The following is a 23,000-nucleotide window of genomic DNA, read 5'->3' as shown; positions in this document are numbered from 1 at the left end:
AGCTACAGTTAGGCTCTTTGACAATGCCACTGAATTCCACTCCTTAAAGGATGCACTATCCTGTGCAAGCTTTATGATCACCTTACAGTCTCTGCTCTCACCCCGGACATCAATAGCTTCAGCCTCATCCTGCTGCTCATTCCCAGAACCCTCGGACGAGCTAAGGGACTTTTTACGTTTCCGGGCACGTGCAGGCAGAAAAGGCTGCTCCTCCACGCCGTCTAGAACGTCTTCCATCCCCGATCCACTCTCCTCCGCCATCTCCCGTCACCGCGACCGTGTTTTGATGGCGATTGCAAATTGATTTGATTTGATGATTTATGTAGCACAGGGCTGGGTAAACGTTTATAGAGGTGGGGGGTGTTGGAGACAGAGCCGAGGATGAGGAGCAAGAGGATGTTCTAACGCGCTTTGACTTCATGGGCCTAGAAACGCCAAAGTGATGGAAGAAGGACTTCTAAAGGATAAAACGACAAAGACGTCCCATGACCTCATGGGCTTTGTAAAACAACAAAGACGTCCCATGACCTCATGGGCTTTGTACTTCCAAAGCAATGGAATAAGAATTTTTAAGGACTACGACAAAGTCTGAGGGGAGGAAGAACTTCTATAGGATACAATGACAAAAGCATCTCATGACCTCTTGGGCTTTGTCAAAGCACTGGAGGTCAAAGCACTGGAAGAACAACTTTTAGGACTACGACAAAGTCTGGGGAATAAAGTCTGGCGGTAATGCGACACTCGGCTGTCGACTGCCATAAAACAATAACAACAGCAACAACAGTCTAAGGAATAAAGTCTGGCGGTAATGCAACACTCGGATGCCAACCACCATAAAACAACAACAACAACAACAACAACAACAACATGATTTACAGTTTAAGGATTCCCACACTCAGAGCCCCTGCTGGTATGTGACTCCGCCCCTGCAGGTGTGTGACTCCGCCCCTGCAGGTGTGTGACTCCGCCCCTGCTGGTATGTGACTCCCCCCCTGCAGGTGTGTCTCTCTCATGGCATCAAAGGCCTCTTAAAATACAGTATGCACAGAATTTCCCACTTTAAATGTATTCAGACCTGTTTGGACTCCGGGGCAGTTGGACTGTTGTCATGGAGGGACAGATGCTGGGTTTCTATAGAAACCAGATGATGCATATTGTCGTGGAGGCAGATGCTGAGGCGGTGCTTCTGTTGGAGGGTGTAAGCTTCCAGGCTGAACTGGACAGAGCCACGAGCAGATCTCAGGAAGAACAGGTGAAGAGGCTTTGAGCTGACTAAAACAGATGAAAAATGAAAGGGTTAAGAAGCTCAGTAGGTTAGTATGTGTTGGAGCTGCTGTTTTTGATTCATTATTGGATTTATATAGCACCTTTCATGAGACCCAAAGATCTTTACAGTGCATTGTTCATTCACTCCACATTCTGTGGTGGTAAAATACTATTGAAGCCAAGCTGCCCTGGGGCAGACTGATGCAAGCAGAGCTGCCCATCTGCACCATCAGCTCCTCCTACCACCAATCATTCACCCACACACCAGATTCACCAGGCCACGTGAGTAAAGTGACTTGCCTACAGAAACAACAACTGCTCCAGCTCACTGTGGAACCCTGTATTCTAGAGGTCTTCCATCCAGGTACTAACCAGGATCTGACTTGGTCTGCTGTGGGTCTGAGTCAGAAGTGTGGTGAGTCTTTGGTTGCTAGGACCAAGTTCTGTCATTGAGTCTTTAGGCAAGACACTTGGTCTTTCCTGATGAATATAGCCTCTTTGACTCCTTCACCAGGATCTGAACTTCAGTGCCCTCAAAGGAGTGGTTAGTGGTTTGAGATGGAGATGCATGACAGACTGGGCCCCTGAACAACTCTCGCCGCTATGTTGGTACATCTTCTTATGGAGTGGCTGTGTGGTCAGAGGTAGGTATAAAGTAGGCATGCTCTAGATCTTTTAAAGGTCTGTGGTGAATCAGATGTTGGTCTAATCAATGTCATGGTCATGATCAATGTCATGTTTGCGGTAGGTCTTTATTAGTTCAGTGGTATGTGTGGGTCAAGTGTTGATCTGTTGTAGGTGTGTTAGGTCAATCTCTATGGTAGGACTGATGTAGGTCAAGTGTTGATCTCTCGTAGGTGTGTCAGGTTCAGCTCTATGGTGGTTCTGGTGTAGGTCAAGTGTTGATCTGTTGTAGGTGTGTCAGGTTCAGCTCTATGGTGGGTCTGATGTAGGTCAAGTGTTGATCTGTTGTAGGTGTGTTAGGTCAAGCTCTAGTGTAGGTCTGATGTAGGTCAAGTGTTGTTCTGTTGTAGGTGTGTCAGGTTCAACTCTATGGTGGGTCTGGTGTAGGTCAAGTGTTGATCTGTTGATGGTGTGTCAGGTTCAGCTATATGGTGGGTCTGATGTAGGTCAAATGTTGATCTGTTGTAGGTGTGTCAGGTTCAACTCTATGGTGGGTCTGGTGTAGGTCAAGTGTTGATCTGTTGTAAGTGTGTAAAGTCAAGCTCTATGGTAGGTCTGGTGTAGGTCAAGTGTTGATCTGTTGTAGGTGTGTCAGGTTCAGCTCTATGGTGGGTCAGATGTAGGTCAAGTGTTGATCTGTTGTAGGTGTGTAAAGTCAAGCTCTATGGTGGGTCTGGTATAGGTCAAGTGTTGATCTGTTGTAGGTGTGTTAGGTCAAGCTATATGTTAGGTCTGATGTAGGTCAAGTGTTGATCCGTTGTAGGTGTGTCAGGTTCAGCTCTATGGTGGGTGTGGTGTAGGTCAAGTGTTGATCTGTTGTAGATGTGTTAGGTAAAGCTCTGTGGTAGGTCTGATGTAGGTCAAGTGTTGTTATACAGCTCACCAACAGATTTTTACCACTTTCAGAGATGGAATTAAATGAAAAAAGGAAAGATGACGTGGCCAAAATACAGCGAGGAGGATCTGCCAAGGTCACGCAGATTGTTTTAGTTGGGGACGGCGCGATAAGTCACATGACGCATGAAAAGATAAACACACATTCTTTTCCAAGCGCCACTGTTTCTGAGATAACGTCACTCCTTCCAAATATTATGGCTAAGCATGGAGGAGCTAAACAGCTGATTGTGCACGTGGGTGCAGTGGACATGCGGCGGGAACAGACTGAAGTTTTGAAAAAAGACTTCTTGAAGTTATTCGACGTGCTTGATAAAATGGAAATCAAAACTTTCATAAGTGGACCTCTTCCAAACATCGACAGGAGGATAAACAAGTTTAGCCGGCTTCTTCAGCTGAACACATGGCTGTCCAAAGAGTGCTCCCCGAGAGGACTACACTACATTGAGAACTTCTATCTATTCTGGAAACGAGAGGACCTGTTTAAGAGAAATGGCCCCCACCTATGCAGAGGTGGAGTGAGGGTGCTGACAGAGAACCTGCTCCACGCTCTGAGGCATTGGACTGGGCCTGGACAGGGTCCTGAGCAGATAGTTAGAGAAGAGAGGAATGAGAGAAGAATTCCTGCTCCCTCAGCCAGAGACCGAGCCAATGTTTCAACATCAAAAGCACCACAACCTCAGCCTCCACCAAAGGATTCATCAGCAGCTGCTCCACCACCACCAGCAAAGGATTCAGCTCCAGCTGCTCCACATTCACCTCCACCGCCTCCAGCAAAGGAACAATCTTCAAAGGCCTTGGACCCATCTGTGACAAGCCCAACAACATCCCTGTCATCGCCCCTGCCTTCACACCAGCCCTGGGTTCCCCCTGCAACATCTACTCCCACTAAAGATTCATCATTCTCCTTCTCATCTCCACTCTCACCCATGGGCCTTCCCAGCCATTTTGAAAGTCTGATCAAATCAGGCATTAAGATGGCTCCACTCACGCCCAATATAGCAAGGGCTATGCCGACTACACCAACAAAAGCCCCACCACCCATCCCCCCTCGCCTCTCACCTGGTCCCAAACTCTCCTTGGCTACAAAAGCCCCACCACCCATCCAACCTCGCCTTTTACCTGGTATCTCCCATAGCTAGGATGCACTGGGTCTCAGCGTTGCCGGGACTTATTGTCACATTAAAAATCAAACCAACCCGGGGCCCTATGTAAAAAGAGCCCCCCCTAGTGCTATTTCTGTAGTCACATCATCACACAGATGGAAAAACAAAATGCGAGTCAGGCCCAATCTGAGAAATGTGATTCATATTCCCTGTGAAAAGATAAAGCCCAGTCCCACTGAAACTAGTCTGAAACTTGCTGTGCTAAATGTCAGATCCTTATGTAACAAATCTCTCTTAATTAATAATTTTATTTCTTCTTATAATCTTGATTTTATGTTTTTAACTGAAACATGGCTTGACAAAAACACAGGAAATGTAGTTCTGATAGAATCTGCTCCACCCAACTTTAAGTTTGAATCTGAAACACGAGAAAACAAAAAAGGGGGTGGAGTCTGTGCTGTCTTTAGAGATGAAATAACTACCCGCAGGTTGCCTTTTGGGGTGTTTTCATCATTTGAGTATGTATCCTTTAAAATGGAGCTAAAACGGTCTCCATCCATTCTCTTCATTGTTTTATACAAGCCTCCCCAGCACTGCCAAAGTTTTATTGATGATTTTACTGAGATGCTTTCAGTCATATGCACAGACTTTGATGGTTTGGTCATTACAGGTGATTTCAACGTGCATGTTGATAATGTTTGTGACAGAAATGCTAAAGAGCTTGATGCTGTCCTTGAAACCTTCAGTCTTACTCAGCATGTGAGAGGCCCCACCCACAGCAAAGGACACACTCTAGATCTCATAATTACAAAGGGGGTAAATATTTCAAATGTTAATGTGATCGATGTTGCTCTGTCTGATCATTTCTGTGTCTTCTTTGACCTGTCTGTTTCTCCCCAACCTCCGGTTGGTCCTGCAGTTGTTCAGAGGAGACACATAAGTGATGGCACAGGTGCACTGTTTATGGAAATGATAAACTTTGAAAATGCCTCATGTTCTAATGTAAATGATTTGTTGAACTCTGTTACATCTAGTGTTTTGAATGTTCTGGACACCATCGCCCCTATAAAGGCTAAAATGGTTAAAAATAAGCAGAAGGCGCCGTGGAGAAATGATGATTCGGTCAGGGCACAGAAAAGGGAGTGCCGCAGGGCCGAACGGAAATGGCGCAAGTCAAAGCTCCAGGTTCAAAAAGAGATTTACAAAGAAAAGCTGAACATGTACAACCTAATCTTATGTAGAACTAGGGAAAGATATTTTTCTGAAATAATTGGAAGCTGCAGTAACAACTCGCGTGTCCTGTTTGCCACAGTAAACAGATTAACAAACCCTCCAGCTCAGCTGCCGTTAGAACTCATTTCCACATCCAAGTGTAATGAGTTTGCATTATTCTTTAATGACAAAGTTCAGGGCATTAAAAATGCTATAAATCCCACAATGCAAAAAATTACCCTAAAACCACCAAGACACTTAGAGCTAACTCACTTTGCACCAGTAACTGACAAAACTGTCCATGAGATCATCACCAGTCTGAGTTCATCTACATGCTGCCTTGATGTGTTACCCACCAGATTTCTAAAGTCTGTGCTGAACAGTTTGTTAGCACCATTCACTCACATAGTTAACATGTCGCTTCAATCTGGAACATTCCCAATGTCTTTGAAAACTGCGGTCATAAAGCCTCTCCTAAAGAAGAGCAGTCTTGATGCCGCAGTACTGAGTCATTACCGGCCCATCTCTAATCTGCCATTTTGGGGCAAAGTCCTTGAAAAGGTTGTTTACAACAGCTCACAGATTTCCTCTTAATAAACAACTCATTTGATGTTTTTCAGTCAGGTTTTAGACCTCATCACAGCACTGAGACTGCTCTTGTCAAGGTGACAAATGACATCCGCCTGAACACTGACACGGGCAAAGCCTCAGTCTTAATTCTGTTAGATCTGAGTGCTGCTTTTGACACTGTCGATCATGGGATCCTCTTACAGAGACTAGAGGACTGGGTGGGCATCACTGGCACTGCCCTAAACTGGTTAAGGTCCTATCTGGAAGACAGGAAGTACTTTGTTGAAATTGGTAGCTGTGTCTCAGACCACATGACCCTGATCTGTGGAGTGCCCCAAGGGTCAGTCCTGGGTCCCCTTCTGTTCAACCTCTACATGCTGCCGTTAGGTCAGTTGATACGCAGTGAAAATGTGTCCTATCACAATTATGCAGACGACACTCAGATCTATGTTTCACTATCGGCAGGTGACTATGGACCAGTAGATTCACTCTGTCACTGCATCCAACAGATCAGTTTGTGGATGCAAAACAACTTTCTCCAGCTGAACTCAGACAAGACTGAAATAATCGTTTTTGGCCCACAGAAACAAAGAGAAAGTGTTAGCGGTCACCTCCAGAGTCTCGCTCTAAAACCTACAAACCAAATTAGAAATCTGGGGGTAATAATGGACTCAGACTTGAACTTTAATAGCCACGTCAAATCAATAACATCAGCAGCTTTTTACCATCTAAAAAACATTGCCAAAATCAAAAATATAGTGTCAAAACCAGATTTAGAGAGACTTATCCATGCGTTTGTCTCCAGTAGATTAGACTACTGTAACGGCCTGCTCACTGGTCTCTCCAAACGAGCTGTAAAACAGCTGCAGTACATCCAGAACGCTGCTGCTCGGGTCCTGACTAGAACCAGGAAGTATGATCACATTAGTCCTGTTCTCAGGTCTCTGCACTGGCTCCCTGTGGCTCAGAGAATAGACTTTAAAGCAGCTCTGCTTGTGTACAAGTCTCTCCATGGCCTAGCACCAAAGTACATCTTGGATATGTTAGTGCCATATGAACCATCTCGGACTCTGAGGACCTCAGGGACCGGCCTCCTGCTGGTGCCCAGAGTCAGGACAAAACATGGGGAATCTGCGTTTCAGTTTTATGCAGCTAAAATCTGGAACAGTCTTCCTGAAGATGTGAGACAGGCTTCAACTCTGACAATGTTCAAATCTAAGCTAAAAACAGTTTTGTTTAGCTGCGCATATGACTGAAAGGATTTTTTCTTTGCACTCTTCTCTTTTGTTTGTGATTTTATTAGTTTAGAAAATCAGTTGGATTGATAATTTTTAATTTAGTTAATTTTATTGTATTTCTGTTTCTGTAATTTCTTTGTGATTTGAATGCATTTTTCCTGCTGTGAAGCACTTTGAATTGCCTTTTGTATGAAATGTGCTCTACAAATAAACTTGCCTTGCCTTGCCTTGCCTTGATCTGTTGTAGGTGTGTCTGGTTCAGCTCTATGGTGGGTCTGGTGTAGGTCAAGTGTTGATCTGTTGTAGGTGTGTTAGGTCAAGCTCTAGTGTAGGTCTGATGTAGGTCAAGTGTTGTTCTGTTGTAGGTGTGTCAGGTTCAGCTCTACGGTGGGTCTGGTGTAGGTCAAGTGTTGATCTGTTGATGGTGTGTCAGGTTCAGCTCTATGGTAGGTCTGATGTAGGTCAAGAGTTGATCTGTTGTAGGTGTGTCAGGTTCAACTCTATGGTGGGTCAGATGTAGGTCAAGTGTTGATCTGTTGTAAGTGTGTAAAGTCAAGCTCTATGGTAGGTCTGGTGTAGGTCAAGTGTTGATCTGTTGTAGGTGTGTCAGGTTCAGCTCCATGGTGGGTCTGATGTAGGTCAAGTGTTGATCTGTTGTAGGTGTGTAAAGTCAAGCTCTATGGTGGGTCTGGTATAGGTCAAGTGTTGATCTGTTGTAGGTGTGTTAGGTCAAGCTATATGTTAGGTCTGATGTAGGTCAAGTGTTGATCCGTTTTAGGTGTGTCAGGTTCAGCTCTATGGTGGGTGTGGTGTAGGTCAAGTGTTGATCTGTTGTAGATGTGTTAGGTAAAGCTCTGTGGTAGGTCTGATGTAGGTCAAGTGTTGATCTGTTGTAGGTGTGTCAGGTTAAGCTCTATGGTGGGTCTGGTGTAGGTCAAGTTTTGATCTGTTGTAGGTGTGTCTGGTTCAGCTCTATGGTGGGTCTGGTGTAGGTCAAGTGTTGATCTGTTGTAGGTGTGTTAGGTCAAGCTCTATGGTAGGTCTGATGTAGGTCAAGTGTTGATCTGTTGTAGGTGTGTCAGGTCAAGCCCTATGGTGGGTCTGGTGTAGGTTAAGTGTTGATCTGTTGTAGGTGTGTCAGGTTCAACTCTATTGTGGGTCTGATGTAGGTCAAGTGTTGATCTGTTGTAGGTGTGTCAGGTTCAGCTCTATGGTGGGTCTGATGTAGGTCAAGTGTTGATCTGTTGTAGGTGTGTTAGGTCAAGCTCTATGGTGGGTCTGGTGTAGGTCAAGTGTTGATCTGTTGTAGGTTTGTCAGGTTCAGCTCTATGGTGGGTCTGGTTTAGGTCAAGTGTTGATCTGTTGTAAATGTGTTAGGTCAAGCTCTATGGTAGGTCTGATGTACGTCAAATGTTGATCTGTTGTAGGTGTGTCAGGTTAACCTCTATAGTGGGTCTGGTGTAGGTCAAGTGTTGATCTATTGTAGGTGTGTCAGGTTCAGCTCTATGGTGGGTCTGGTGTAGGTCAAGTGTTGATCTGTTGTAGGTGTATTAGGTCAAGCTCTATGGTAGGTCTGATGTAGGTCAAGTGTTGATCTGTTGTAGGTGTGTCAGGTCAAGCTCTATGGTGGGTCTGGTGTAGGTCAAGTGTTGATCTGTTGTAGGTGTGTCAGGTTCAGCTCTATGGTGGGTCTGGTGTAGGTCAAGTGTTGATCTGTTTTAGGTGTGTCAGGTTCAGCTCTATGGTGGGTCTGGTGTAGGTCAAGTGTTGATCCGTTGTAGGTGTGTCAGGTTCAGCTCTATGGTGGGTCTGATGTAGGTCAAATGTTGATCTGTTGTAGGTGTGTCAGGTTCAGCTCTATGGTAGGTCTGATGTAGGTCAAATGTTGATCTGTTGTAGGTGTGTCAGGTTCAGCTCTATGGTGGGTCTGATGTAGGTCAAGTGTTGATCTGTTGTAGGTGTGTCAGGTTCAGCTCTATGGTGGGTCTGGTGTAGGTCAAGTGTTGATCTGTTGTAGGTGTGTCAGGTTCAGCTCTATGGTGGGTCCGGTGTAGGTCAAGTGTTGATCTGTTGTAGGTGTGTAAAGTCAAGCTCTATGGTGGGTCTGGTATAGGTCAAGTGTTGATCTGTTGTAGGTGTGTTAGGTCAAGCTATATGTTAGGTCTGATGTAGGTCAAGTGTTGATCCGTTTTAGGTGTGTCAGGTTCAGCTCTATGGTGGGTGTGGTGTAGGTCAAGTGTTGATCTGTTGTAGATGTGTTAGGTAAAGCTCTGTGGTAGGTCTGATGTAGGTCAAATGTTGATCTGTTGTAGGTGTGTCAGGTTCAGCTCTATGGTGGGTCTGATGTAGGTCAAGTGTTGATCTGTTGTAGGTGTGTCAGGTTCAGCTCTATGGTGGGTCCGGTGTAGGTCAAGTGTTGATCTGTTGTAAGTGTGTCAGGTTCAGCTCTACGGTGGGTCTGGTGTAGGACAAGTGTTGATCTTTAATAGATGTGTTAGGTCAAGCTCAATGGTAAGTCTGATGTAGGTCAAGTGTTGATCTGTTTTAGGTGTGTTAGGTTCAGCTCTATGGTGGGTCCGGTGTAGGTCAAGTGTTGATCCGTTGTAGGTGTGTCAGGTTCAGCTCTACGGTGGGTCTGGTGTAGGTCAAGTGTTGATCTGTTGTAGTGGTGTCAGGTTCAGCTCTATGGTGGGTCTGGTGTAGGTCAAGTGTTGATCTGTTGTAGGTGTGTCAGGTTCAGCTCTATGGTGGGTCTGATGTAGGTCAAGTGTTGATCAGTTGTAGGTGTGTCAGGTTCAGCTCTATGGTTGGTCCGGTGTAGGTCAAGTGTTGATCTGTGTAGGTGTGTTAGGTCAAGCTCTATGGTGGGTCTGGTGAAGGTCAAGTGTTGATCTGTTGTAGGTATGTCAGGTTCAGATCTATGGTGGGTCTGGTGTAGGTCAAGAGTTGATCTGTTGTAGGTGTGTCAGGTTCAACTCTATGGTGGGTCTGGTGTAGGTCAAGTGTTGATCTGTTGTAGGTGTGTCAGGTTCAGCTCAATGGTGGGTCTGATGCAGGTCAAGTGTTGATCTGTTGTAAGTGTGTAAAGTCAAGCTCTATGGTAGGTCTGGTGTAGGTCAAGTGTTGATCTGTTGTAGGTGTGTCAGGTTCAACTCCATGGTGGGTCTGATGTAGGTCAAGTGTTGATCTGTTGTAGGTGTGTAAAGTCAAGCTCTATGGTGGGTCTGGTATAGGTCAAGTGTTGATCTGTTGTAGGTGTGTTAGGTCAAGCTATATGTTAGGTCTGATGTAGGTCAAGTGTTGATCTGTTGTAGGTGTGTCAGGTTCAGCTCTATGGTGGGTGTGGTGTAGGTCAAGTGTTGATCTGTTGTAGATGTGTTAGGTCAAGCTCTATGTTGGGTCTGGTGTAGGTCAAGTTTTGATCTGTTGTAGGTGTGTCTGGTTCAGCTCTATGGTGGGTCTGGTGTAGGTCAAGTGTTGATCTGTTGTAGGTGTGTTAGGTCAAGCTCTATGGTGGGTCTGGTGTAGGTCAAGTGTTGATCTGTTGTAGGTGTGTCAGGTTCAGCTCTATGGTGGGTCTGGTGTAGGTCAATTGTTGATCTGTTGTAGATGTGTTAGGTCAAGCTCTATGGTAGGTCTGATGTAGGTCAAGTGTTGATCTGTTGTAGGTGTGTCAGGTCAAGCTCTATGGTGGGTCTGGTGTAGGTCAATTGTTGATCTGTTGTAGGTGTGTTAGGTCAAGCTCTGTGGTAGGTCTGATGTAGGTCAAGTGTTGATCTGTTGTACGTGTGTCAGGTTAAGCTCTATGGTGGGTCTGGTGTAGGTCAAGTTTTGATCTGTTGTAGGTGTGTCTGGTTCAGCTCTATGGTGGGTCTGGTGTAGGTCAAGTGTTGATCTGTTGTAGGTGTGTTAGGTCAAGCTCTATGGTAGGTCTGATGTAGGTCAAGTGTTGATCTGTTGTAGGTGTGTCAGGTCAAGCCCTATGGTGGGTCTGGTGTAGGTCAAGTGTTGATCTGTTGTAGGTGTGTCAGGTTCAGCTCTATGGTGGGTCTGGTGTAGGTCAAGTGTTGATCTGTTGTAGGTGTGTCAGGTTCAGCTCTATGGTGGGTCTGGTGTAGGTCAAGTGTTGATCTGTTGTAGGTGTGTCAGGTTCAACTCTATTGTGGGTCTGATGTAGGTCAAGTGTTGATCTGTTGTAGGTGTGTCAGGTTCAGCTCTATGGTGGGTCTGATGTAGGTCAAGTGTTGATCTGTTGTAGGTGTGTTAGGTCAAGCTCTATGGTGGGTCTGGTGTAGGTCAAGTGTTTATCTGTTGTAGGTGTGTCAGGTTCAGCTCTATGGTGGGTCTGGTGTAGGTCAAGTGTTGATCTGTTGTAGATGTGTTAGGTTAACCTCTATAGTGGGTCTGGTGTAGGTCAAGTGTTGATCCGTTGTAGGTGTGTCAGGTTCAGCTCTATGGTGGGTCTGATGTAGGTCAAATGTTGATCTGTTGTAGGTGTGTCAGGTTCAGCTCTATGGTAGGTCTGATGTAGGTCAAATGTTGATCTGTTGTAGGTGTGTCAGGTTCAGCTCTATGGTGGGTCTGATGTAGGTCAAGTGTTGATCTGTTGTAGGTGTGTCAGGTTCAGCTCTATGGTGGGTCTGGTGTAGGTCAAGTGTTGATCTGTTGTAGGTGTGTCAGGTTCAGCTCTATGGTGGGTCCGGTGTAGGTCAAGTGTTGATCTGTTGTAAGTGTGTCAGGTTCAGCTCTACGGTGGGTCTGGTGTAGGACAAGTGTTGATCTTTAATAGATGTGTTAGGTCAAGCTCAATGGTAAGTCTGATGTAGGTCAAGTGTTGATCTGTTTTAGGTGTGTTAGGTTCAGCTCTATGGTGGGTCCGGTGTAGGTCAAGTGTTGATCCGTTGTAGGTGTGTCAGGTTCAGCTCTACGGTGGGTCTGGTGTAGGTCAAGTGTTGATCTGTTGTAGTGGTGTCAGGTTCAGCTCTATGGTGGGTCTGGTGTAGGTCAAGTGTTGATCTGTTGTAGGTGTGTCAGGTTTAGCTCTATGGTGGGTCTGATGTAGGTCAAGTGTTGATCAGTTGTAGGTGTGTCAGGTTCAGCTCTATGGTTGGTCCGGTGTAGGTCAAGTGTTGATCTGTGTAGGTGTGTTAGGTCAAGCTCTATGGTGGGTCTGGTGATGGTCAAGTGTTGATCTGTTGTAGGTATGTCAGGTTCAGATCTATGGTGGGTCTGGTGTAGGTCAAGAGTTGATCTGTTGTAGGTGTGTCAGGTTCAACTCTATGGTGGGTCTGGTGTAGGTCAAGTGTTGATCTGTTGTAGGTGTGTCAGGTTCAGCTCTATGGTGGGTCTGATGCAGGTCAAGTGTTGATCTGTTGTAAGTGTGTAAAGTCAAGCTCTATGGTAGGTCTGGTGTAGGTCAAGTGTTGATCTGTTGTAGGTGTGTCAGGTTCAACTCCATGGTGGGTCTGATGTAGGTCAAGTGTTGATCTGTTGTAGGTGTGTAAAGTCAAGCTCTATGGTGGGTCTGGTATAGGTCAAGTGTTGATCTGTTGTAGGTGTGTTAGGTCAAGCTATATGTTAGGTCTGATGTAGGTCAAGTGTTGATCTGTTGTAGGTGTGTCAGGTTCAGCTCTATGGTGGGTGTGGTGTAGGTCAAGTGTTGATCTGTTGTAGATGTGTTAGGTCAAGCTCTATGTTGGGTCTGGTGTAGGTCAAGTTTTGATCTGTTGTAGGTGTGTCTGGTTCAGCTCTATGGTGGGTCTGGTGTAGGTCAAGTGTTGATCTGTTGTAGGTGTGTTAGGTCAAGCTCTATGGTAGGTCTGATGTAGGTCAAGTGTTGATCTGTTGTAGGTGTGTCAGGTTAAGCTCTATGATGGGTCTGGTGTAGGTAAAGTGTTGATCTGTTGTAGGTGTGTCAGTTTCAGCTCTATGGTAGGTCTGATGTAGGTCAAGTGTTGATCCGTTGTAGGTGTGTCAGGTTCAACTCTACGGTGGGTCTGGTGTAGGTCAAGTGTTGATCTGTTGTAGTGGTGTCAAATTCAGCTCTATGGTGGGTCTGGTGTAGGTCAAGTGTTGATCTGTTGTAGGTGTGTCAGGTTCAGCTCTATGGTGGGTCTGATGTAGGTCAAGTGTTGATCTGTTGTAGGTGTGTTAGGTCAAGCTCTATGGTGGGTCTGGTGTAGGTCAAGTGTTGATCTGTTGTAGGTGTGTCAGGTTCAGCTCTATGGTGGGTCTGGTGTAGGTCAATTGTTGATCTGTTGTAGATGTGTTAGGTCAAGCTCTATGGTAGGTCTGATGTACGTCAAATGTTGATCTGTTGTAGGTGTGTCAGGTTAACCTCTGTAGTGGGTCTGGTGTAGGTCAAGTGTTGATCTATTGTAGGTGTGTCAGGCTCAGCTCTATGGTGGGTCTGGTGTAGGTCAAGTGTTGATCTGTTGTAGGTGTGTTAGGTCAAGCTCTATGGTAGGTCTGATGTAGGTCAAGTGTTGATCTGTTGTAGGTGTGTCAGGTCAAGCTCTATGGTGGGTCTGGTGTAGGTCAATTGTTGATCTGTTGTAGGTGTGTCAGGTTCAGCTCTATGGTGGGTGTGGTGTAGGTCAAGTGTTGATCTGTTGTAGGTGTGTTAGGTCAAGCTCTGTGGTAGGTCTGATGTAGGTCAAGTGTTGATCTGTTGTACGTGTGTCAGGTTAAGCTCTATGGTGGGTCTGGTGTAGGTCAAGTTTTGATCTGTTGTAGGTGTGTCTGGTTCAGCTCTATGGTGGGTCTGGTGTAGGTCAAGTGTTGATCTGTTGTAGGTGTGTTAGGTCAAGCTCTATGGTAGGTCTGATGTAGGTCAAGTGTTGATCTGTTGTAGGTGTGTCAGGTCAAGCCCTATGGTGGGTCTGGTGTAGGTCAAGTGTTGATCTGTTGTAGGTGTGTCAGGTTCAGCTCTATGGTGGGTCTGGTGTAGGTCAAGTGTTGATCTGTTGTAGGTGTGTCAGGTTCAGCTCTATGGTGGGTCTGGTGTAGGTCAAGTGTTGATCTGTTGTAGGTGTGTCAGGTTCAACTCTATTGTGGGTCTGATGTAGGTCAAGTGTTGATCTGTTGTAGGTGTGTCAGGTTCAGCTCTATGGTGGGTCTGATGTAGGTCAAGTGTTGATCTGTTGTAGGTGTGTTAGGTCAAGCTCTATGGTGGGTCTGGTGTAGGTCAAGTGTTTATCTGTTGTAGGTGTGTCAGGTTCAGCTCTATGGTGGGTCTGGTGTAGGTCAAGTGTTGATCTGTTGTAGATGTGTTAGGTCAAGCTCTATGGTAGGTCTGATGTACGTCAAATGTTGATCTGTTGTAGGTGTGTCAGGTTAACCTCTATAGTGGGTCTGGTGTAGGTCAAGTGTTGATCTATTGTAGGTGTGTCAGGTTCAGCTCTATGGTGGGTCTGGTGTAGGTCAAGTGTTGATCTGTTGTAGGTGTGTTAGGTCAAGCTCTATGGTAGGTCTGATGTAGGTCAAGTGTTGATCTGTTGTAGGTGTGTCAGGTCAAGCTCTATGGTGGGTCTGGTGTAGATCAAGTGTTGATCTGTTGTAGGTGTGTCAGGTTCAGCTCTATGGTGGGTCTGGTGTAGGTCAAGTGTTGATCTGTTTTAGGTATGTCAGGTTCAGCTCTATGGTGGGTCTGGTGTAGGTCAAGTGTTGATCCGTTGTAGGTGTGTCAGGTTCAGCTCTATGGTGGGTCTGATGTAGGTCAAATGTTGATCTGTTGTAGGTGTGTTAGGTTCAGCTCTATGGTAGGTCTGATGTAGGTCAAATGTTGATCTTTAATAGATGTGTTAGGTCAAGCTCAATGGTAGATCTGATGTAGGTCAAGTGTTGATCTGTTTTAGGTGTGTTAGGTTCAGCTCTATGGTGGGTCCGGTGTAGGTCAAGTGTTGATCCGTTGTAGGTGTGTCAGGTTCAGCTCTATGGTGGGTCTGGTGTAGGTCAAGTGTTGATCTGTTGTAGGTGTGTCAGGTTCAGCTCTATGGTGGGTCTGATGTAGGTCAAGTGTTGATCCGTTGTAGGTGTGTCAGGTTCAACTCTACGGTGGGTCTGGTGTAGGTCAAGTGTTGATCTGTTGTAGTGGTGTCAAATTCAGCTCTATGGTGGGTCTGGTGTAGGTCAAGTGTTGATCTGTTGTAGGTGTGTCAGGTTCAGCTCTATGGTGGGTCTGATGTAGGTCAAGTGTTGATCTGTTGTAGGTGTGTTAGGTCAAGCTCTATGGTGGGTCTGGTGTAGGTCAAGTGTTGATCTGTTGTAGGTGTGTCAGGTTCAGCTCTATGGTGGGTCTGGTGTAGGTCAATTGTTGATCTGTTGTAGATGTGTTAGGTCAAGCTCTATGGTAGGTCTGATGTACGTCAAATGTTGATCTGTTGTAGGTGTGTCAGGTTAACCTCTGTAGTGGGTCTGGTGTAGGTCAAGTGTTGATCTATTGTAGGTGTGTCAGGCTCAGCTCTATGGTGGGTCTGGTGTAGGTCAAGTGTTGATCTGTTGTAGGTGTGTTAGGTCAAGCTCTATGGTAGGTCTGATGTAGGTCAAGTGTTGATCTGTTGTAGGTGTGTCAGGTCAAGCTCTATGGTGGGTCTGGTGTAGGTCAATTGTTGATCTGTTGTAGGTGTGTCAGGTTCAGCTCTATGGTGGGTTTGGTGTAGGTCAAGTGTTGATCTGTTGTAGGTGTGTTAGGTCAAGCTCTGTGGTAGGTCTGATGTAGGTCAAGTGTTGATCTGTTGTACGTGTGTCTGGTTAAGCTCTATGGTGGGTCTGGTGTAGGTCAAGTTTTGATCTGTTGTAGGTTTTGTCTGGTTCAGCTCTATGGTGGGTCTGGTGTAGGTCAAGTGTTGATCTGTTGTAGGTGTGTTAGGTCAAGCTCTATGGTAGGTCTGATGTAGGTCAAGTGTTGATCTGTTGTAGGTGTGTCAGGTCAAGCCCTATGGTGGGTCTGGTGTAGGTCAAGTGTTGATCTGTTGTAGGTGTGTCAGGTTCAGCTCTATGGTGGGTCTGGTGTAGGTCAAGTGTTGATCTGTTGTAGGTGTGTCAGGTTCAGCTCTATGGTGGGTCTGGTGTAGGTCAAGTGTTGATCTGTTGTAGGTGTGTCAGGTTCAACTCTATTGTGGGTCTGATGTAGGTAATGTGTTGATCTGTTGTAGGTGTGTCAGGTTCAGCTCTATGGTGGGTCTGATGTAGGTCAAGTGTTGATCTGTTGTAGGTGTGTTAGGTCAAGCTCTATGGTGGGTCTGGTGTAGGTCAAGTGTTTATCTGTTGTAGGTGTGTCAGGTTCAGCTCTATGGTGGGTCTGGTGTAGGTCAAGTGTTGATCTGTTGTAGATGTGTTAGGTCAAGCTCTATGGTAGGTCTGATGTACGTCAAATGTTGATCTGTTGTAGGTGTGTCAGGTTAACCTCTATAGTGGGTCTGGTGTAGGTCAAGTGTTGATCTATTGTAGGTGTGTCAGGTTCAGCTCTATGGTGGGTCTGGTGTAGGTCAAGTGTTGATCTGTTGTAGGTGTGTTAGGTCAAGCTCTATGGTAGGTCTGATGTAGGTCAAGTGTTGATCTGTTGTAGGTGTGTCAGGTCAAGCTCTATGGTGGGTCTGGTGTAGATCAAGTGTTGATCTGTTGTAGGTGTGTCAGGTTCAGCTCTATGGTGGGTCTGGTGTAGGTCAAGTGTTGATCTGTTTTAGGTATGTCAGGTTCAGCTCTATGGTGGGTCTGGTGTAGGTCAAGTGTTGATCCGTTGTAGGTGTGTCAGGTTCAGCTCTATGGTGGGTCTGATGTAGGTCAAATGTTGATCTGTTGTAGGTGTGTTAGGTTCAGCTCTATGGTAGGTCTGATGTAGGTCAAATGTTGATCTTTAATAGATGTGTTAGGTCAAGCTCAATGGTAGGTCTGATGTACGTCAAGTGTTGATCTGTTTTAGGTGTGTTAGGTTCAGCTCTATGGTGGGTCCGGTGTAGGTCAAGTGTTGATCCGTTGTAGGTGTGTCAGGTTCAGCTCTATGGTGGGTCTGGTGTAGGTCAAGTGTTGATCTGTTGTAGGTGTGTCAGGTTCAGCTCTATGGTGGGTCTGATGTAGGTCAAGTGTTGATCCGTTGTAGGTGTGTCAGGTTCAACTCTACGGTGGGTCTGGTGTAGGTCAAGTGTTTATCTGATGTAGGTGTGTCAGGTTCAGCTCTATGGTGGGTCTGGTGTAGGTCAAGTGTTGATCTGTTGTAGGTGTGTCAGGTTCAGCTCTATGGTGGGTCTAGTGTAGGTCAAGTGTTTATCTGTTGTAGGTGTGTCAGGTTCAGCTCTATGGTGGGTCTGGTGTAGGTCAAGTGTTGATCTGTTGTAGGTGTGTCAGGTTCAGCTCTATTGTGGGTCTGATGTAGGTCAAGTGTTGATTTGTTTTAGGTGTGTCAGGTTCAGCTCTATTGTGGGTCTGGTGTAGGTCAAGTGTTGATCTGTTGTAGGTGTGTCAGGTTCAGCTCTATGGTGGGTCTGATGTAGGTCAAGTGTTGATCTGTTGTAAGTGGTTAGGTCAAGCTCTATGGTGGGTCTGGTGTAGGTCAAGTGTTAATCTGTTGTAGGTGTGTCAGGTTCAGTTCTATGGTGGGTCTGGTGTAGGTCAAGTGTTGATCTGTTGTAGGTGTGTCAGGTTCAGCTCTATGGTGGGTCTGGTGTAGGTCAAGTATTGATCTGTTGTAGGTGTGTCAGGTTCAGCTCTATGGTGGGTCTGGTGTAGGTCAAGTGTTGATTTTTAATAGATGTGTTAGGTCAAGCTCTATGGTAGGTCTGATGTAGGTCAAGTTTTGATCCGTTGTAGGTGTGTCAGGTTCAACTCCACGGTGGGTCTGGTGTAGGTCAAGTGTTGATCTGTTGTAGGTGTGTCAGGTTCAGCTCTATGGTGGGTCTGGTGTAGGTCAAGTGTTGATCTGATGTAGGTGTGTCAGGTTCAGCTCTATGGTGGGTCTGGTGTAGGTCAAGTGTTGATCTGTTGTAGGTGTGTCAGGTTCAGCTCTATGGTGGGTCTAGTGTAGGTCAAGTGTTTATCTGTTGTAGGTGTGTCAGGTTCAGCTCTATGGTGGGTCTGGTGTAGGTCAAGTGTTGATCTGTTGTAGGTGTGTTAGGTTCAGCTCTATGGTGGGTCCGGTGCAGGTCAAGTGTTGATCCGTTGTAGGTGTGTCAGGTTCAGCTCTACGGTGGGTCTGGTGTAGGTCAAGTGTTGATCTGTTGTAGTGGTGTCAGGTTCAGCTCTATGGTGGGTCTGGTGTAAGTCAAGTGTTGATCTGTTGTAGGTGTGTCAGGTTCAGCTCTATGGTGGGTCTGATGTAGGTCAAGTTTTGATCCGTTGTAGGTGTGTCAGGTTCAACTCTACGGTGGGTCTGGTGTAGGTCAAGTGTTTATCTGATGTAGGTGTGTCAGGTTCAGCTCTACGGTGGGTCTGGTGTAGGTCAAGTGTTTATCTGTTGTAGGTGTGTCAGGTTCAGCTCTATGGTGGGTCTAGTGTAGGTCAAGTGTTTATCTGTTGTAGGTGTGTCAGGTTCAGCTCTATGGTGGGTCTGGTGTAGGTCAAGTGTTGATCTGTTGTAGGTGTGTCAGGTTCAGCTCTATTGTGGGTCTGGTGTAGGTCAAGTGTTGATCTGTTGTAGGTGTGTCAGGTTCAGCTCTGTTGTGGGTCTGTTGTAGGTCAAGTGTTGATCTGTTGTAGGTGTGTCAGGTTCAGCTCTATGGTAGGTCTGATGTAGGTCAAGTGTTGATCTGTTGTAAATGTGTCAGGTTCAGCTCTATTGTGGGTCTGATGTAGGTCAAGTGTTGATCTGTTGTAAGTGTGTCAAGTTCAGCTCTATTGTGGGTCTGATGTAGGTCAAGTGTTGATCTGTTGTAGGTGTGTCAGGTTCAGCTCTATGGTGGGTCCGGTGTAGGTCAAGTGTTAATCCGTTTAAGGTGTGTCAGGTTCAGTTCTACGGTGGGTCTGGTGTAGGTCAAGTGTTGATCTTTAATAGATGTATTAGGTCAAGCTCTATGGTAGGTCTGATGTAGGTCAAGTGTTGATCTGTTTGAGGTGTGTTAGGTTCAGCTCTATGGTGGGTCCGGTGTAGGTCAAGTGTTGATCCGTTGTAGGTGTGTCAGGTTCAGCTCTACGGTGGGTCAGGTGTAGGTCAAGTGTTGATCCGTTGTAGGTGTGTCAGGTTCATCTCTACGGTGGGTCTGGTGTAGGTCAAGTGTTTATCTGATGTAGGTGTGTCAGGTTCAGCTCTATGGTGGGTCTGGTTTAGGTCAAGTGTTGATCTGTTGTAGGTGTGTCAGGTTCAGCTCTATGGTGGGTCTAGTGTAGGTCAAGTGTTTATCTGTTGTAGGTGTGTCAGGTTCAGCTCTATGGTGGGTCTGGTGTAGGTCAAGTGTTGATCTGTTGTAGGTGTGTCAGGTTCAGCTCTATTGTGGGTCTGATGTAGGTCAAGTGTTGATCTGTGGTAGGTGTGTCAGGTTCAGCTCTATGGTGGGTCTGGTGTAGGTCAAGTGTTGATCTGTTGTAAGTGGTTAGGTCCGGCTCTATGGTGGGTCTGGTGTAGGTCAAGTGTTGATCTGTTGTAGGTGTGTCAGGTTCAGCTCTATGGTGGGTCTGGTGTAGGTCAAGTGTTGATCTGTTGTAGGTGTGTCAGGTTCAGCTCTCTGGTGGGTCTGGTGTAGGTCAAGTGTTGATTTTTAATAGATGTGTTAGGTCAAGCTCTATGGTAGGTCTGATGTAGGTCAAGTGTTGATCCGTTGTAGGTGTGTCAGGTTCAACTCTACGGTGGGTCTGGTGTAGGTCAAGTGTTGATCTGTTGTAGTGGTGTCAAGTTCAGCTCTATGGTGGGTCTGGTGTAGGTCAAGTGTTGATCTGATGTAGGTGTGTCAGGTTCAGCTCTATGGTGGGTCTGGTGTAGGTCAAGTGTTGATCTGTTGTAGGTGTGTCAGGTTCAGCTCTATGGTGGGTCTAGTGTAGGTCAAGTGTTTATCTGTTGTAGGTGTGTCAGGTTCAGCTCTATGGTGGGTCTGGTGTAGGTCAAGTGTTGATCTGTTGTAGGTGTGTCAGGTTCAACTCTACGGTGGGTCTGGTGTAGGTCAAGTGATGATCTGTTGTAGTGGTGTCAAGTTCAGCTCTATGGTGGGTCTGGTGTAGGTCAAGTGTTGATCTGTTGTAGGTGTGTCAGGTTCAGCTCTATGGTGGGTCTGATGTAGGTCAAGTGTTGATCTGTTGTAGGTGTGTTAGGTCAAGCTCGATGGTGGGTCTGGTGTAGATCAAGTGTTGATCTGTTGTAGGTGTGTCAGGTTCAGCTCTATGGTGGGTCTGGTGTAGGTCAAGTGTTGATCTGTTGTAGATGTGTTAGGTCAAGCTCTATGGTAGGTCTGATGTACGTCAAATGTTGATCTGTTGTAGGTGTGTCAGGTTAACCTCTATAGTGGGTCTGGTGTAGGTCAAGTGTTGATCTATTGCAGGTGTGTCAGGCTCAGCTCTATGGTGGGTCTGGTGTAGGTCAAGTGTTGATCTGTTGTAGGTGTGTTAGGTCAAGTTCTATGGTAGGTCTGATGTAGGTCAAGTTTTGATCTGTTGTAGGTGTGTCAGGTCAAGCTCTATGGTGGGTGCGGTGTAGGTCAAGTGTTGATCTGTTGTAGGTGTGTCAGGTTCAGCTCTATGGTGGGTCTGGTGTAGGTCAAGTGTTGATCCGTTGTAGGTGTGTCAAGTTCAGCTCTATGGTGGGTCTGATGTAGGTCAAATGTTGATCTGTTGTAGGTGTGTCAGGTTCAGCTCTATGGTGGGTCTGATGTAGGTCAAGTGTTGATCTGTTGTAGGTTTGTCAGGTTCAGCTCTATGGTGGGTCTGGTGTAGGTCAAGTGTTGATCTGTTGTAGGTGTGTCAGGTTCAGCTCTATGGTGGGTCCGGTGTAGGTCAAGTGTTGATCTGTTGTAAGTGTGTCAGGTTCAGCTCTATTGTGGGTCTGATGTAGGTCAAGTGTTGATCTGTTGTAGGTGTGTCAGGTTCAGCTCTATGGTGGGTCTGGTGTAGGTCAAGTGTTGATCTTTAATAGATGTGTTAGGTCAAGCTCTATGGTAGGTCTGATGTAGGTCAAGTGTTAATCCGTTGTAGGTGTGTCAGGTTCAGATCTACGGTGGGTCTGGTGTAGGTCAAGTGTTGATCTTTAATAGATGTGTTAGGTCAAGCTCAATGGTAGGTCTGATGTAGGTCAAGTGTTGATCTGTTTTAGGTGTGTTAGGTTCAGCTCTATGGTGGGTCCGGTGTAGGTCAAGTGTTGATCCGTTGTAGGTGTGTCAGGTTCAGCTCTACGGTGGGTCTGGTGTAGGTCAAGTGTTGATCTGTTGTAGTGGTGTCAGGTTCAGCTCTATGGTGGGTCTGGTGTAGGTCAAGTGTTGATCTGTTCTAGGTGTGTCAGGTTCAGCTCTATGGTGGGTCTGATGTAGGTCAAATGTTGATCTGTTGTAGGTGTGTTATGTCAAGCTCTAAGGTGGGTCTGGTGTAGGTCAAGTGTTGATCAGTTGTAGGTGTGTCAGGTTCAGCTCTATGGTTGGTCCGGTTTAGGTCAAGTGTTGATCTCTGTAGGTGTGTTAGGTCAAGCTCTATGGTGGGTCTGGTGAAGGTCAAGTGTTGATCTGTTGTAGGTATGTCAGGTTCAGATCTATAGTGGGTCTGGTGTAGGTCAACTGTTGATCTGTTGTAGATGTGTTAGGTCAAGCTCTATGGTAGGTCTGATGTAGGTCAAGTTTTGATCCGTTGTAGGTGTGTCAGGTTCAGCTCTATGGTGGGTCTAGTGTAGGTCAAGTGTTTATCTGTTGTAGGTGTGTCAGGTTCAGCTCTATGGTGGGTCTTGTGTAGGTCAAGTGTTGATCTGTTGTAGGTGTGTTAGGTTCAGCTCTATGGTGGGTCCGGTGCAGGTCAAGTGTTGATCCGTTGTAGGTGTGTCAGGTTCAGCTCTACGGTGGGTCTGGTGTAGGTCAAGTGTTGATCTGTTGTAGTGGTGTCAGGTTCAGCTCTATGGTGGGTCTGGTGTAAGTCAAGTGTTGATCTGTTGTAGGTGTGTCAGGTTCAGCTCTATGGTGGGTCTGATGTAGGTCAAGTGTTGATCCGTTGTAGGTGTGTCAGGTTCAACTCTACGGTGGGTCTGGTGTAGGTCAAGTGTTTATCTGATGTAGGTGTGTCAGGTTCAGCTCTACGGTGGGTCTGGTGTAGGTCAAGTGTTTATCTGTTGTAGGTGTGTCAGGTTCAGCTCTATGGTGGGTCTAGTGTAGGTCAAGTGTTTATCTGTTGTAGGTGTGTCAGGTTCAGCTCTATGGTGGGTCTGGTGTAGGTCAAGTGTTGATCTGTTGTAGGTGTGTCAGGTTCAGCTCTATTGTGGGTCTGGTGTAGGTCAAGTGTTGATCTGTTGTAGGTGTGTCAGGTTCAGCTCTGTTGTGGGTCTGTTGTAGGTCAAGTGTTGATCTGTTGTAGGTGTGTCAGGTTCATCTCTATGGTAGGTCTGATGTAGGTCAAGTGTTGATCTGTTGTAAATGTGTCAGGTTCAGCTCTATTGTGGGTCTGATGTAGGTCAAGTGTTGATCTGTTGTAAGTGTGTCAAGTTCAGCTCTATTGTGGGTCTGATGTAGGTCAAGTGTTGATCTGTTGTAGGTGTGTCAGGTTCAGCTCTATGGTGGGTCCGGTGTAGGTCAAGTGTTAATCCGTTTTAGGTGTGTCAGGTTCAGTTCTACGGTGGGTCTGGTGTAGGTCAAGTGTTGATCTTTAATAGATGTATTAGGTCAAGCTCTATGGTAGGTCTGATGTAGGTCAAGTGTTGATCTGTTTGAGGTGTGTTAGGTTCAGCTCTATGGTGGGTCCGGTGTAGGTCAAGTGTTGATCCGTTGTAGGTGTGTCAGGTTCAGCTCTACGGTGGGTCAGGTGTAGGTCAAGTGTTGATCCGTTGTAGGTGTGTCAGGTTCATCTCTACGGTGGGTCTGGTGTAGGTCAAGTGTTTATCTGATGTAGGTGTGTCAGGTTCAGCTCTATGGTGGGTCTGGTT

The 23,000-nt window shown here is 46.2% G+C and overlaps 1 protein-coding gene across 1 annotated transcript in view; it reads right to left on the bottom strand.

The window, feature by feature from the left end:
- The window catches only part of LOC140368267 (regulator of G-protein signaling 3-like), a gene marked incomplete at its 5' end in the record, with an annotated part of 139,926 nt that overhangs the window by 24,228 nt on the left and 92,698 nt on the right, over window positions 1–23,000 (bottom strand). The window contains one exon of the mRNA XM_072455234.1: window positions 1,076–1,272. Within this exon, the coding sequence (XP_072311335.1) occupies window positions 1,076–1,272 (197 nt within the window). The remainder of the gene's footprint in view (window positions 1–1,075; window positions 1,273–23,000) is intronic.

The sequence above is a fragment of the Eucyclogobius newberryi genome, unplaced genomic scaffold (genome assembly GCF_026437365.1).
Source record: "Eucyclogobius newberryi isolate DKJ021-1_F unplaced genomic scaffold, fEucNew1.0.hap1 SCAF_2, whole genome shotgun sequence".
In the NCBI taxonomy this organism is placed as follows: Eukaryota; Metazoa; Chordata; class Actinopteri; order Gobiiformes; family Gobiidae; genus Eucyclogobius; species Eucyclogobius newberryi.
This window is presented reverse-complemented; position numbering and strand designations above follow the sequence as displayed.